Here is a 16,805-nt window from a genome sequence, read left to right on the forward strand (position 1 = left end):
GAAACATAAGTTCACCTTTCTGCACATCTATTAAGGCTCTCCCAGTTGCAAGAAATGGCCTCCCTAGGATCAAAGGAATGTTAGAATCCACTTCCATGTCCAGAATTACAAAATCTGCAGGAAAAATAAACTTATCAACTTTAACTAATAAATCTTCAACAACTCCATATGGATAAGTGTATGATCTATCAGCTAGCTGCAGTGTAATGTTGGTGGGCTTCACTTCCTCTATGCCAAGTTTCTGCATAACAGCCAATGGCATCAGATTTATGCTTGCTCCCAAGTCACACAATGCTCTTCCCACAGTGCAGTTTCCTATTTCACAAGGAATGCTAAATGATCCAGGATCTTTCAGCTTTTGAGGAAGCTTTCTCTTGAGAATGGCACTGCATTCCTCTGTCAAAGGTACTGTTTTATCATGCTCTAGCTTCCTTTTTTGGGAAAGTAGTTCTTTCATAAACTTTGCATATGAAGGCATTTGCTCTAAAGCTTCTGCAAAAGGAATGTTAATTTGTAATTTCTTAAAGACATTCATAAACCTTTCAAATTGTTCCTCTTGTTTAGGATTTTGGTCTCTTTGAGGATAGGGCAGCTTCTTGTATTTTTCTGGATCTATTTGCTTACAAGCTTCCTCAAAAAGTTGCTTTTTAGTTTTCCTCTCAGAATTCATAGGAACATCTACTTTTTCTTCTGAATGGTCTTTCTTCAATAGCTTAAAATTTCCTTGTTGCAGATCTTGTTCAATTTTTCTCTCTGCTGCATCATTTACTTTCTTTTCTGCTGGTTTAGGACTTGCCACTCCTTGTAGTTATAGCTTGACATTGCTCTTTAGGATTGATTACTGTATTGCTTGGAAATCTTCCTTCATCCTTGCTGGATAGTTGTTCAGCTAATTGTCCGATTTGTGTTTCTAGTTTCTTCATGGAAGCTTCTTGGTTCTTGAAGCTTGTTTGAGTCACCTTCATGAATTGCAACATAGTTTCTTCCATCTCAGTCAACCTCTCATTCATAGGCTTGGAAAATTTTTGATTTCCTTGAGGTTGAGTGGATGAATTCCTCTGAAAATAAGGCTGTTGTGTTGCTGGTCCTGCATTAGAAAAAGGCAAATTTGAGTTAGAATTCTTTGCAGCAGAATATTGATTATTCCAATTAGAATACTGCTAAGTTCTATTATTCAAAAATTGAAATCCAGGGGGATATGATGGCTGTTGTCTTTGAAAATTATTCATATAATTCACTTGCTCTTGTGGTTCACTTGTAGATGCCTCGCATGCACTATTTACATGGTTTCCTCCACAAAAATCACAACTTAGCTGACTGGTAGGCATACTCCCTGTTTGCAGATTGCTGATTTGTTGTGTTAAGGCAGCTAATTGTTCTGAAAACATTTGATTTTGTAGCTGATTCTGTGCAAGAAAACTTTCCAGAACCTTAGCTTCATGACCAGAGTTTCTTCCTTGATTTCTTGAGTTTGAATTCTGATACATTGAAGATGCCATCAATAATTCTCTGAGCTTCTTCCAAGGACTTTATATTTAATGAACCTCCAGCAGCAGCATCAACCATTGTTCTTGTTGCTGCATTCATCCCATTATAAAAAGTTTCTAATTGCATCCAATCTAGGATACAATGATGTGGACACCTTCTAAGTAATTCTTTGTATCTTTCCCAAGCTTTATACAATGATTCTCCTTCTTGCTGCACAAATGATCTAATTTCTCCTCTCAATTTAGCAGCTTTGGATGGAGGGAAGTACTTAGTTAGAAACTTATTCACAAGTTCTATCCAGGTTGTGATGCTTCCTTGTGGTTGAGCTTGTAACCAGTATTTTGCTCTATCTTTCAAGGAAAAAGGAAATAGTCTCAATCTGATAGCTTCTTCACTAACTCCATTCATTCTTATGGTGTCACATAGCCGCAGAAAATTTGAAATATATAAGTTAGGATCATCAGAATTTCCTCCAGAAAACTGATCCTGTTGGACTAAATGTAGTAGGGCAGGTTTAATCTCAAAATGGTTGGCTTGAATAGTTGGCCTAATTATAGAAGAGTTAAAACCTTGCATGTTAGGAATAACATAGTCCCCTAATGTTCTAATTTTGTTTTGCTCTGCCATTTCTATTGCTGGATTTAGTTGTCTCAAAGGTGTAGGTGTTCTTTTCACTCTAGGATTACTCTAAAATTCTGGAGAATGGACAGCTTCTAATTCATTATCACTCCCTATGACTTTTTCTGCTCTACACTCTTTTCTCAATCTTCTCAAAGTTATTTCTATGTCATGATCAAAGACCAGAATTGATTTATTCTTGTTTTTACCACGCATATACAAATCAGATTAAAACAAAATTAGACTACAATTAATATTCAGAAATGCACAATAGAAATCATGCAAAATCTATTAGTAAAAGCATATAGAAACTTAAATCTAGCAGTTGTAGAATTGTAAAATCATGTAAAAATATGCAGAATGGCAATTACAAATATGAAGAATAATGAAAACTGAAATTATGCAAATAAAAAGGATGTAAAAACTCTATGCAGCAGACAACAATATTATGCAGAATACTACACAAGGTGTAGTAAAATTATGTAGAAAGCAATTTGAAAGCAAAGCAAGAAAATAAATGCTCAATCTAGTTACTTTTCTACTACTAATGATATTGAAATACAAAATTTCCCGGCAACGGCGCTAAAAACTTGTTGTTGGTAATCTAAACACTAGCAAGTGCACTAGGATTGCAGCAAGTAATGAGTAATTTTTAAGAACAGGATATCGTCTCCACAGGGAATTTAGATTTCAAGTATCAATTCATAAAATTGTAACCATTTGAGCCATACAAATTTGGGAGAAAAGTTGTAACATACAAAAGCAATAAACCAAAGCAATTAAGAGTAAAGAAGAATGTGCAGAAAAACAGATCAATGAATGCAATGTGAGATTAGAAATGGATTGAAAGATAGTTAGGAATTTACTTCACAAGAATGTCAATATTAATTCAATTATGCTTCTGAAAATTCAAGAACTTGATTAATTGACAATCAGTTTCGCATATCAATAGCCAAAGGTTAATTCCTTAACTCATTGACCCTAACAAGCAACTAAACCACCCTAATCCCTTAGGTGAAGTTTAATTTCAAGTTGCATTAAGACTTAGAACCTTAAGATTGCAAAATTAGGTCTCCTTATCCCTAATAAATCCCTAAATTCCGATTGCAAACTCAGATCAGAGATTCAAATCCAACTTCCATTGGTAAATATTCCTCTTTGATGAACCATACGAATTTCCATTCATAGATTGCAAGAAAAGCAGAATTCACAATTCAATTAATCCAAGAACTCAAAATTCAGAAGCAAGAATCAAATCAATACATCAATTCGAGTTTCATAAACCCCTAACTACAAGAAAACTACTCAGACATGGGAGAAGAGAAAGAGAAAGAAGAAGAAGAAGAAGAAGAAAAACTCCAAGAAGGCATAGTCAGAAGCTCCAATCCAATTCCTCTTTGTGGAAGCTTCAAGACTTGACCCCAATTTTCTCTCTTAATCTCTCTCAACGAGATCTAACAGAAAAACAGAAAAATAAAACTCCACACCAAAACATCTGCACGTTTCTGTTATTTATAGAATTTCCCAGATTTGCGCGTTATCACTTTTATGAGAAATAGTAGCTACACAGAAGGTTTATGGTTGCGCGTTAACACTTTTATGAGAAAAAGTGACCACGCTTAACTTTCCTGATATTGAAGGCTCTCTGGAACTATCACTCTTGCTGATAAAAGTGACTATTTTTTGGAGTCCATACTTGCTTCTTTCTTCTTCCTTGTCTTCAAGCCTCCATTTCCATGATCCTTACTCAATTTATTCCTTTAAAAACAAGATTAAAAGCTTAATTTCTAAACAAAATTTCTACAATTGCTAAAATAACTACATATGTAAACAAACTTCAATTCCTTCTCTTTTTTCTGAGTTTTTCTACTTTCTTCATATATTTTTCTTATTAATTGTGTTAGAATTATGCTAAAATATTAGTAAAAATATGGATTCATCAGTTTGCTATGACCTCATTCCGGGGGCAAACCCAATTTTTGTGGCCCCTTATAGGATGTCACTGGTGGAGTTGGCAGAGGTCAAGAAGCAAGTAGAGGATATATTGCAGAAACGGTTTGTGAGATCGAGTGTGTCACCGTGGGGAGCACCAGTGCTCCTAGTAAAGAAAAAGGATGAGAGTATAAGGATGTGTGTGGATTTTTCTCTTCTTGCATTCTTTCCAAACCCCCACACTTGAAATGCAATAACATTAATGAAACCAATGCACTCCCTATTCCCTAAGGTTAGGTATAATATAGTTTTCCACTTAAAGCTTATAATATGCTAGAAGCCAAAGAATGGTCCATAAGGCTCAAAGGGGCTAAACAAAGGGTAAAATGCAAGATAAGCTATATGGCCAAATGGGTACAAATTTGAAAAAAATTGCCTCTATCATGTTCTTAATTGCATATGAAAATTGTAGCCTCAAAGAAGAATCAAAACAAGTTCTAGAATGACAAAATCTAACAGGGAAAACACACAAGAAAGCAAAGAATGGCATGAATTTCAACCATCCAAAAATAAGGCTCAAAAGCTTACAAAGGTAAAGTCTAACATACTCAATCATACAAATCAAAATCAATCACCCAATTCACATATATCAAGAGGAAGAAGTAAAGATGAAATCATGTAGGAACTTTATCCTCCTTAATGACTAATGCCTTAACTCAACAACTTCTAATTCAACAAAGGAAAACAAAACAAAACAAAAACAATGCTAAATAATAAAAAATATTTATTTATTTATTTATTATCAATAACCTATCATTCTCCACAAAATTTGATTGCGAGTGTCGCTCTCAGACAAATTAATAAAAATTGAATTGCATAAAAATTATGCAGTAAGTGGTGCAATCTGAGTCGTCTCCCAACGATGATAACGTTATATGATTATAAAATTTTTAAAGGGGGTTTGATTTATAGAATAACTAATTAGAATCAAAAGTTAAAAATAATTAAAAACTCTAATACAAGAATTTAGAAGAACTACGACCACTCTATCACCGGATTCCAAGAAGATGCATCAACCAACAAATTAGTGATTAACATTAAATTCGAATGAAACCTCAATTCAAATTAAGCATTCACACGAGAACTCTCATGCATTCGATTAACACACAATTCGCTCAAAGTTCAGAAACCTCTAGAACCTAATCGATTTGTGTTAATTTAATTCACCAATGCCATTAATCTTAGATCTCAAACCTGAAAATCTAATTCACACTCCTTCAAGAATCAAAATTCAAAATTTAAAAATTCCGTTCATCACTTTGTTCCTTTTTTTCAGCTATGAAAACGGCCTCTTTTTGGTTTTTGGCCTGAAGGACAATTGTAGCCTTGGATGTTAGCTTCAAAATGCCACTAGAATGGGCTTAATCGGATGTCTGTGGATTGAGATATGGCCCAAATACTGCACCTTGCTCATGATCTGCGATTGCAGCATTTCAACTTTTTCCAGGCCCAGTTTCAACTTCTTATCATCAAAATTGGTTTCTGACCTCTCATAGGAATTGTGCACCTTTCTCTTAGCTTTCCTACAAATCAAGAATCACAATGAAATAAGTTCTACAACTCAAGATATGGTCCAAAAACCAAAACAGTATCAGAATTTGCCGAATACTGGAAAAATTAAATAAAGCCCAAATAAAATTCAAACATCATAAAATGATCCAATTCAAACCAATTAGACACAAAAGAGGATTAATGAGCTAGGAATGAGAGGAAATAAGGTTATAAAAATCCAATTGATCAATTATCAGCAGCTGAACAAGGAGACGGTCAAGAACAAGTATCCGCTTTCAAGGATTGATGATTTGATAGACTAGTTGAGAGGAGCTGCGGTGTTTTCTAAGATTGACCTGAGGTCGGGGTACCATCAGATCAAAGTAAAGGATGCAGATGTTCTTAAGACAACGTTCAGGACGCGGTATGGTCACTATGTGTATCTGGTAATGCCGTTTGGAGTGACCAATGTGCCTGCAGTGTTCATGGACTACATGAATAGGATCTTCCATGAGTTTTTAGATAAGTTTGTGGTTTTATTTATTGACGACATCCTAATTTATTCAAAGACTCGGGAGGAACACGTCGAGCACTTGGAGATTGTTTTCCAAATTCTGAAGGAGAGGCAATTGTATGTGAAATTCTCTACGTGTGAGTTCTGGCTGTCAGAGATTCAGTTTTTAGGACATATAGTATCAAAGGAAGGGATCATGGTAGATCCTGTAAAGGTGGAAGTAGTAGTTGGGTGGCCAAGACCGACAAATGTGACTGAGGTCCGCAGTTTTTTGGGACTAGCGGGCTATTATAGGAAGTTCATTGAAGAATTTTCTAAGATAGCTTTGCCTTTAACAAAGCTGACCCGTAAGGGAAAAGAATTTAGGTAGACCAAAGGGTGTGAAGCTAGTTTCTTGGAGTTGAAGATAAGGTTGACTTCAACGCCAATGTTAGCTCTACCTAACCTGGAGTGAAAGTTTGACTTGTATTGTGATGCGTCCAGGCATGGATTTGGTTGTGTTTTAATGCAAGATAGACGAGTGGTTGCCTATGTCTCAAGACAGTTACGCTCGCATGAAGTCGACTATCCAACTCATGATCTGGAGTTAGCCGCAATGGTTTTTGCTCTTAAGGTATGAAGGCAATACCTATATGGAGCGAGGTTTGAGGTGTTCAGTGACCATAAGAGTTTGAAGTATCTGTTCGATCAGAAGGAGCTGAACATGCGGCAGAGGAGGTGGATGGAGTTTCTCAAGGACTATGACTTCACATTGTCTTACCACCCTGGCAAGGCAAATGTGATGGCCGACGCTCTGAGCCGAAAGTCATTGCACATGGCAGCGATGATGGTAAAAGAAATGGAGTTGATTGAGGAGTTCAGAGACATGAATTTGGCTATGGAAGTTAGGGCAGGGAGTTTGTATCTTGGAGCGACAATGATTCATAATAACTTCTTGGTGTATGTCTAAGATACGCAGTAGTGGGATGCTTTTCTGCAAGATATGTTGAGGCAGAAGAATGAGGAAAAGAATTTGGAGTTCCACTGTGATGAAAATGGGATAATTAAGTTTCAAAACCGAGTGTGTATTCCCCAAATAGATAAGTTAAGATAGATGGTACTTGAGGAGGCACATAAGAGCAGGATGAGTTTTCACCCTGATGCGACCAAAATTTATCAGAATCTTCGGAAGAGTTTTTGGTGGAATGGAATGAAGAGGGATGTGGCTGAATATGTGGCTAGATGCCTAACCTACCAGAAGGCGAAGGTAGAACACCAACGTTCACCTGGGTTGTTACAACCGTTGAAGATCCCTGAGTGGAAATAGGACAATATCTCCATGGACTTTGTTTCTGGATTACCGAGGACCAGGAACAACCATGATGTCATTTGGGTGATAGTGGATCGATTGACTAAAGCTGCACACTTTCTCCCAATTAACATGAAGTATAAGTTGGAGAGATTGGCGGACTTGTATGTGAGGGAAATAATCAGACTGCATGGAGTGTCGACCAGTGTGGTGTTTAATAGGGACCCGAGGTTTACCTCGAGATTCTGTAAGAGCGTACATAGGGCGTTGGGCACTAAGTTACTGGGAGAGCCTACACAGGGCGTTGGGCACTAAGTTGAGGTTTAGTTTGGCATATCATCCGCAAATCGACAGTCAAACCGAGAGGACCATCTAGTCCCTGGAGGACTTGTGTGCTTGAGCAACAAGGGACTTCAGAGGGATGTTTGCCATTGGTGGAGTTCACTTATAACAACAGCTACCATGTCAGCATTGGAATAGTGCCATTTGAGGCTCTGTATGGGTGGAGATGTAGAACTCCTTTATGCTGGTATGAGAACAGAGAGGCTACTCTGTGTGCATCAAACATGATCCAGAAATAGAATGAACAAATTAAGTTGATCAAAGAGAAAATGAAAGCTGCACAAGATAGGCAAAAAAGTTACTATGATAAGATGAGGAAGCCTTTAGAGTTCCAGGTGGGTGACCATTTGTTTCTGAAGGTCTCACTTGTGACCGGAGTTGGGAGAGCTCTGAAATCTCAGAAGCTATCTCCTAAATTTGTTAGGCCATTCGAAGTGTTGAGCAGAATTGGTCCTGTAATGTACCGAATAGCGTTGCCTCCGAATCTCTCAAATTTACATCCAGTGTTTCATGTGTCACAACTCAGGCAGTATATGCCAGATCCTTCCCATGTGATTGATCTTGAGCCGGTTCAAGTGAAAGAAGACTTGTCGTATGACGTGTATCCGGTAAGGATAGCAGACCACCGCATCAAACAACTGAAGGGTAAAAAGATTTCATTGGTGAAGGTTATATGAAGCTCAAACGATGAGGGAGATGCCACATGGGAAACGAAGAGTAGAATGAGAGAGTTACACCTGGAATTGTTTAGGTAACTTGTGTGTGTGTGTATATATATATATATATATATATATATATGTATGTATGTATGTATGTATATATGTGTGTATGTAAATGTGAATGGATATTAGAATTTGCACTTGAGAGTGTGATGATGATGTTTGTGTGTATAAATGCATAAGAATGCGTATAACTGTATTGTAAAATAAATTTTCAATAGAATAAAAAATACATACATAGTAGAATCATAGTTATAAAATATGACCCTAATCAAAATACATACACTTGTCATATCCACTACCAAGATAATGAAAAAATATATACTTTATAAATTAGATTCACGCGTAGAACTTCTTTTAAAAAAATAAGTACTGTTCTGCAAACTAACAAATCAGCAGACCATGCTTGAAGAATATTTAAATAGTGTAAGGTCAAAACAATCGAAGGAGAGATGAAGGGAAAGAGTAGGAAATGAGTTTTCTGAACCCTAAACCCCTCAAATATCCCATGAGTCATAATATTTTTGCTACAACGAGACATCTCTCGCTACAATGAGGCTCCTTCTCGCTACAACAAAAATATCAAACAAAACTGCACTTTATTTTCTGCAAAATCTCGCTACAGCGAGACCCTCTTGCTACAGCGAGGCTGAATCCAGAAAACACCTCTTCTTTGTTGCCCTCTTGCTACAGCGAGAACGTAACATAGACACTCACATCTCCTGCGACCTTCTTGCTATAACGAGAAAGCAATAGAGACATGCCAACTTGCCCAAGACTTCTCGCTATAGCGAGAATGTCCCTACATCACACATTAGCCTATACTCTCAAGCATTTTCAATCCAACCACAAGTCAACAACCACACTTTAAATCACCACATACACATACACTTATATATATATATATATATATATATATATATATATTCATATTCATTCATATACACACATATCCACATCACTAACAGAACTCATAAAGCACATCTAAATCACAACATATATATATATATATATATATATATATATATATATATAATTGTCATAAAAGAATTACAAAACTCAAGGCATTACAAAAAGGGAAATGAAGTCCAATTTATAAATTGTAATTAGGTCATTTATCAATCTATGAAAAATTTTATTCCCAGCACCCCTACAATTTCAAAAAAGATAATTTATAAAGCTAAAGATTATAATTTGTAGCATCTATACTATTTGCCTAAATTACAGAGAAGGGGATTTTAGAGTTATTAGGATCTATATCTTTTATTTAATCTAGGTCCATGGATAGGGGTATATAATCCTTCAAAAAAGGTGTGTTTATAATCCTCCATGCTATCAAATTTTAAAGAATCATTTTCCCCCAAAATATTACCTAATTTTTTTGTTTTAAAAACTAAAGCTAATTGATTTACCTAAGAGTTTCAGCGTAAGGGTAAATTTCCAAAGGGAGCACCATTACTCATAATCATCTAGAGGAATTTTTAGATCTGGACACAAGTTTTAGGGTTTATTAGCAGTTTCATCATTATCATCGATCTCAGACAATATTCAAATAATCTAACACAATTTTAAATATTTCTTCATCATTTAAAATTGGATCTATCTCATTTGACTCAAATTTTATATTTATAGAAAAAAGATTTAGAAGAGCTAGGTTTAGATGACACTTGGTTCGCTTTTGGTTCATCAGACCGTTCACCCTCTTGCATGTCCAAGACATGCACTGCCATAGGAATCCCATCACCTATTTTTACCGTTTTAGTGTTTTGATCCACCAAGTCCATCTCCTCTGTGGATCGTTTCTAAGTTCATGGTATTCCATAATCTTTGAATCCACTAGAGCAGTGAAGAGGCCTCTCAATCTCACCTTCAAAGTGTTTCTAGCCTTCCTTAGCTCGCAGGCTAGGGCAATGAATCCTAGCAACGCCTCCTTAGCCTCCTTTGTTTTGAAATGAAAGAATGAATCTTGGAGCTTATGCGAAACCCTAGTATCCTGGGTTTAGATATTTATCCAAACTTAAGCACCCAAAAAGTATGGTACAACGAATCATTGTGTCCTGTAAGCAACAAATTCAAACCGTGATTAACTATTTTGAATAGAAAGTTAATTAAACAATGAAAAATGGTTTATATAACAGACCTCTAATTGAGCTTGACCTACATATAGAGATTGTTCATCTCATTTTATTTGACTATAACAAGACTTCTTTTTTTTTTTTTGGTTAGTATCATCTGTGTACTGGTTGACTAGTTAAAATTGATTAGAATTTGTTATATTGTTAGGGAAACAACTTGGTACGTTAATTAATTAGCTAAAATGGGAGATTAACGGAATTGAAGAAAAATGAGATTCACACGTAGAACTTCTTGCCAAAGTACTGTTATGCAAAGAAAACAAATCATTATATTATGTGTGGACAATTTTTATTGGGCTGTTCTTATTTCTTTTATTCCCCCTCTTAGAAAGAAAAAAATTAAATCAAAATATTGAATAGCATGACGACATATTTATACAAAATTTCTACCTCAAGCATATGAAATAAGGTCATAAACAGTCAAATAAAATCTAATTCACGAAATTATTTAATTTATGAACCACATCGTTGTTGTTAAAGACCATAATGTCAGAGGAAACATTATTATTGGACATAGAGGGAAAGTTATAAGCGTCTATACTGTAAAATAGATTTTCAATAGAATAAAAAATACAAACATAGTAGAATCATAGTTATAAAATATGACCCTAATCAAAATGCATACACTTGTCATATCCACTACCAAGATAGTGAAAAAATATATACTTTATAAATTAGATTCACGCGTAGAACTTCTTTTAAAAAATAAGTACTGTTCTGCAAACTAACAAATCAGTAGACGATGCGTGAAGAATATTTAAATAGTGTAAGTTTTAATTCATTTTTGCGACATTTTATGTTCTGGAAATATGTGAAATCGTGCTCGCAAACGGCATTGATAAATTATTCATGAAACATAAAAGAGCATGTATAGAGATTTAACACACCATTTGCATTACTTTCTCAAATTCAAAACATAAGATGTAGTGTAGTAATTTGGCTTGCATGGCAAGTGCTTCACATAGGCATATTGACCACGCACCAAACCCATTTATTTAATACAACCATAGGTCTTATTCTATGTATAGTAATACATATAGCTAGCTAGCTAGCCTATTATGATTATTATGACCCATGTACTTTTAGCTGGAAGCTTGAATTGTTCAGGCCAAGGCCATAGATAGCAGTTCAAGGATCCACTCTGATGGAAAGGAGATGGCAGATGCAGAGTCAGTAACAATATTAATGGATGAACCATTAACTGTTCCCTGATTTTGAAGTGCATAGTAGGCAACAAAGAAGAGGGGTGGTGAAATGGTAGCCCAATCACTCTGTTTGGCGCTGTAGCCAACCAAGAAGCTATCTACCGTGGTATATTGTTTGGCTATATTTCCAACCTTTTCCTCCAAGTCTTTCACTGGAGTTTTAGGATCAGGTGTAAACCCAGGGTAGCATTGATAATCAACAACATTAATGATACTGTTGTACTTTCTGAACAAGGGGACGTAGAACTTATCACTGTTAGCAAAGTTTGGAGCAATGGAAGCCCTAGTGATGACTTTATCTCCCTTTAGGTTGTCTATGAGTTGGCCAATGCAAGTGACAAAGTCATCTGCTGTGATTGAAGGCACAATTTTGTCATAGCGAACATCAATTCCATCCAAATTGTAGTCTGCGATGATCCTTTTCAGCGATTCAGTGGCATTGGTAATCCATGCACGTGTATCAGTGCCACAGTCGAAGGGGAATTGTTCACCGTTGTTTCCAATGCTAACTAGCACTTTAACTGTTGTCCTGCCGGCACTGTGTTTGAACTGCTTAATCTTCGCCGGAGTGACTTTTTCGGTGTCCCAGTAAGGAATGAACTTTCCCTTGGTTGAGTTTATCCCATCGTAGTCTCTAGCATAGGCCAGAACCAGTTGGAATTCATTCGCACATGTAGGGATCGTTTTAGGGTCTGAGAATGAGTCATCATTGGCGTATTGACGAAACACATTGAACCCCATTATGGCAAGTATAGAAATAGGAGTTTCGGATATGAACAAAACAGTTGTTGCTATTTTGTATGTTTGGTGTGATGAAACCACGCTCCACTCCTTCCCTTATATAGTAGAGCTCAAAGCCTCCTTGCCAAAGTTGACTAATACAATCCCATGGAAAAGGCGTCATGAATATTATATACAAATCATAAAAATATTTACAAGAAAACTGTTGAAGGTTTTAAAAATTTTGAAAAAGGAGAAAAACTATAATCAAAACTGAAAAAATTTGGCAAGTTTATGGACGTGATATATCTTTTCTATATTTATTGTTTTTATTTATCTGTGCTTGCATATATATAAATTTTATGTATAATTTGAAAATTGGTATTACGTCCGCCTCTTAACTGACATGATTCTGATAATTTTATTTTTGAACTTATGATTTCAATATTAATTGTATTTTTTGTGTGAAAATAATATTATTAGAAAAAAGATATATCAGCTTTGTAACACTTTTCTGAACATCAGTATAAACTTAATTATAACATTTATTATTAATCAATTCTTTTACAAATGTAAATAAACGTAGTTTACGTTTCTAATATCTCACACTCAAACAGTGATTGCCATATAACGTATGAAAAGAAAATGTTTAGTTAGGAACCGATTTAATTTCCCAAAATATTTGTGATACTAAATTCATCCGATAGTAAAAGGTACAAAAATAGTACCTTTTTCTGTTTTTAACATAAGGATGATTATTTTTGTGTCAATTAAGCACCTAATTTGATATTGTAAATTTATTAATAACGAAATTAATTTTAAGTGAATTTTATCAACTACATACTGAATACAAATAAAATTTTAATATCATTCTATTGATATGTTATAAATATTTAATAGCATAGAAAGAAATATTACACATTCTATAAATTTGCACATTGCATAAGAACTCGTGTTTTCACATTAAATAAAAAAAATTGATGAAAGTAGTGAAATTGATAAGAATGAAATTATTATATTTATGGTTAAATATACATGGCTAACAAATTAACATGTGTTAACGTACGTACAGGAAGGGAAAGAGAATGTGAATGTGGGAAATTTGGAAGAATTTTATACAAAGAACTGTCACGGGACATAAAGCTGAGTATGTAAATATGTGAAAGAGAACAAACTTTTTTCACATTAGTGGGATTTTTTGAGAAGAGGAGGAGACTTTGAATATTTTTTTGTCTTAGAGGGGAAAGAGAACAAGCTGAGTAAGCTTCAATTATATTCGAACGCTGCAAAATTAATGAGTGAGTACATATTGGAGTTTTAATCAAATAATTAGTTTGCGGAACCACTTATGCAGTGGGTACAAATTTATATCACTCGTTAACTTTTAGATATGAATAATGAGTGAGTCTTAATTTCCTACGACCAATCCTTTTTCACATTACTGGAGAAATGACTGGGCAGGGACATACCAATGATTAAATAGATTACGATTCACATTAAATTTTTATTTTATAATTTATTTAATTTTTAATAATTAAATAATAAAACATAAAAAATGTTATTTGATAATTTTAGGCAAAAAAAACCTTTAGTCATATATATAAATAGAAAGTCCCCGTAGAAGGGACATTATTTTCAATTTTCATGGGAGGATGATTTACAGTAACAAACAGACTATAGAGGGTAAGAGTTTAATGAAAAATTTGAATGACATATTGATGTAGAAATACAGTGATAATAAATACTACGATGTTCAATCTGTTTATCACTATTTTTATAATTTCTTCACTTCATGTAGCTATATAGTTGTGTCTAGCGTAAGCCTGACGCAAAATTTGAAAGGTCACTGTACTGAGAAAAGTAGTAGTATTCATGTGGCGTCTATTGATTAAGGTAATTCCAGTGTAAAGGAATTTGACCAAACGCAGATTGACGATTCCATTACAAGCTTTTAAGTTGTGTGATACTAAAAATGATGAAATTTTATTTTTCTGTATTAAAGTATTTCTATGAGATTGTAGTACATGGCGTTTGAAGGATTTTGTATTAGAATATGCTTACCTAAAAATTTACATAATACATTATTGAACTTGTATAGAATTTGATGTGAAAAAATGAAATAAAAAGAAGTTGTAACGGTGTGGTTTACGATAATATGAATAATTTGTCTTTAGTAAAATAATATGTTATTCAATAATGACTAATTAGTATGCTAGCTAATTTATTAGCTCAACTAGCTCATCATGACCAAGTGGATTATATTTTTTTAGACCAAGATCCTTGTTGTACTCTGTTATCTTTGCTAGACCAAATGCATTGGGTTTAAGTGTCTTAGATCTTGCTATTAGAATTTTTATTTTTATTGCTCAAGTGGTTCCCTCGTTTGATATATAAAAAAATATTTTTAAATTATGCATTAAGAAAATAATTATTAAATAAGGGAAAAATAAAAGAAAACAAACAAATGTGAATAAAAAAGAGGATCTTAAGAATAAACACCCGTTAATGTGAAAAAGGATGGGTCTTGGGAATTGAATGACTTGCTTAAATTTCAGTCATATAAATTTGTACACACTGGATAAGTGATTCTGAACTTATACCCAACAATATAGACAAATTGACGGACGAGGATTAAAAACAACGAAGTACACGTGCTTTGAACTACCTAATATTTCGAGCTAGTTAGAATGCACAAGATACACAGCTCGTAAACAACTTGAAATAGTTATAACCCCAAGGCAAGTAGAAAGCTAAAAATTCATAACAAAGTCTTTAGTTGATTTAGTATAATTATTTATTTTAGAAAAAAATAATATGAATTTTTACCAAAATAAATAAAGAGATAATAATGGGTTTAGATATTTTTTTTGTCTGCTAATAAAAAGGGCTTAAGAGAAAAAACAAACAAACCCTGTATTACAATCCTAGGATGCCGCATTCATTCTTAAAAAAGATAGTAAAGAAGGGTGAGCCTTGTCAAAATAGAAAAAAGCTACCTCACTCTCAGCGCCTATTTTAGCCAACCAATCTGCATGTTGATTGACTTCTTTAAGAACATTGCTAAAGCTAATGAGCCTAATACCTTTTAACAAATTCCTAATCCTCCTAATTACAGAAAATAAAGGATAAATGTAGTATAGAGTCAAACCTAGGTCGATTCATGAAGACATATTCTCAGTCAAATTTAATTTTAGGTTTTCTTTTAAAAAATACAAATAAGGTTTTTGGAGTTTTAAAAATTGCAATTAATCAAATTAAATTACGAATAAAATTAAAGTGAGTAAGAGATGAATTAAAAAATATCAATCCATAAAATACCAATTGCGTGTAACTCTGACTATCACAGTATCTAAAGATTTAAATCCATGTTTGAACAATCACCCAATTCAATTATTAATTCAATCAAATAACCTAATTGAATAGAGTTATGAATTAAATTAAATAATCATTTAACCTAATGCGCATTCAGGTGATCTTTATCTTGGATGAGACGATGATCTTGATTCTAAAGACCTGACAGAAATAGAAAGCTGGCATGAGATCAACTAGTACTTGATTCTTAGTGTTGGAATATATTTTGGGCTGTCTAGAACTTGAATTGTTATTTTTTTTTTGTGATATAGTTATTTTGGCCATGTAAATATTATTTTAAATCTCATGTGTTTGACAAATATTTTGTAAATTACTGTATAAAATATGTATAAATACAGGCCTTGTACCAATGTTTGTAAATATTTATTTCAGATAATTATAACTTATGTTTACTGCTATTTACTTAATATTTTTTGGATTGGCAGACTTTGTAAATAACCTTATTCACAAATAGATATTTTATCTATTTATACTTACAATATTTGCCATATACAAAAATTTTATACATTATGCTGAACTTATATAAATGGAATAAACAACTTTCAAAATTTAAAAATTTAAGATGGTACACATTACCATAGGAATCCCATCACCCATTTTTACAATTTTAGTGTTTTGATTCATCAAGTCCATCTCCTCTGTGGATCGTTTCTAAGTTCATGGTGCTCCGTAACCTTTGAATGAGGCCTCTCAATCTCACCTTCGAAGTGTTTCTAGCCTTCCTTAGCACGCAGATGCCTCGGAGCGGCTAGGGAAATGAACCATAGCAACGCCTCCTTAGCCTCATTTGTTTTGAAATCAAAGAATGAATCTTGGAGCTTAGGTGAAACCCTAGTATTCTGGGTTTAGATATTTATCCAAACTTAAGCACCGAAAAAGTATGGTACAACGAATCATTGTGTCCTGTAAGCAACAAATTCA

General features: G+C 34.1%; 2 protein-coding genes and 1 non-coding gene across 3 annotated transcripts; 2 read left to right on the forward strand and 1 right to left on the reverse strand.

Moving 5' to 3' along the window:
* The first annotated feature begins 1,624 nt into the window (after positions 1–1,624).
* Positions 1,625–1,731, forward strand: LOC113851699. Its single transcript, XR_003502270.1, has one exon. It is a non-coding gene; the product is annotated as a small nucleolar RNA R71 (small nucleolar RNA).
* A 6,271-nt stretch (positions 1,732–8,002) lies between these two features.
* On the forward strand, positions 8,003–8,410 carry LOC113850998. The gene has a single exon (XM_027481496.1). It carries the CDS (start codon positions 8,003–8,005, stop codon positions 8,408–8,410), a length of 408 nt encoding a protein of 135 aa, XP_027337297.1.
* Positions 8,411–11,690: 3,280 nt separating this feature from the next.
* On the reverse strand, positions 11,691–12,533 carry LOC113850999 (ruBisCO-associated protein-like). The gene has a single exon (XM_027481498.1). It carries the CDS (start codon positions 12,531–12,533, stop codon positions 11,691–11,693), a length of 843 nt encoding a protein of 280 aa, XP_027337299.1.
* Positions 12,534–16,805: the final 4,272 nt, after the last annotated feature.

The sequence above is a fragment of the Abrus precatorius genome, unplaced genomic scaffold, assembly GCF_003935025.1.
Source record: "Abrus precatorius isolate BTA unplaced genomic scaffold, Abrus_2018 Scaffold9, whole genome shotgun sequence".
NCBI lineage: Eukaryota > Viridiplantae > Streptophyta > Magnoliopsida > Fabales > Fabaceae > Abrus > Abrus precatorius.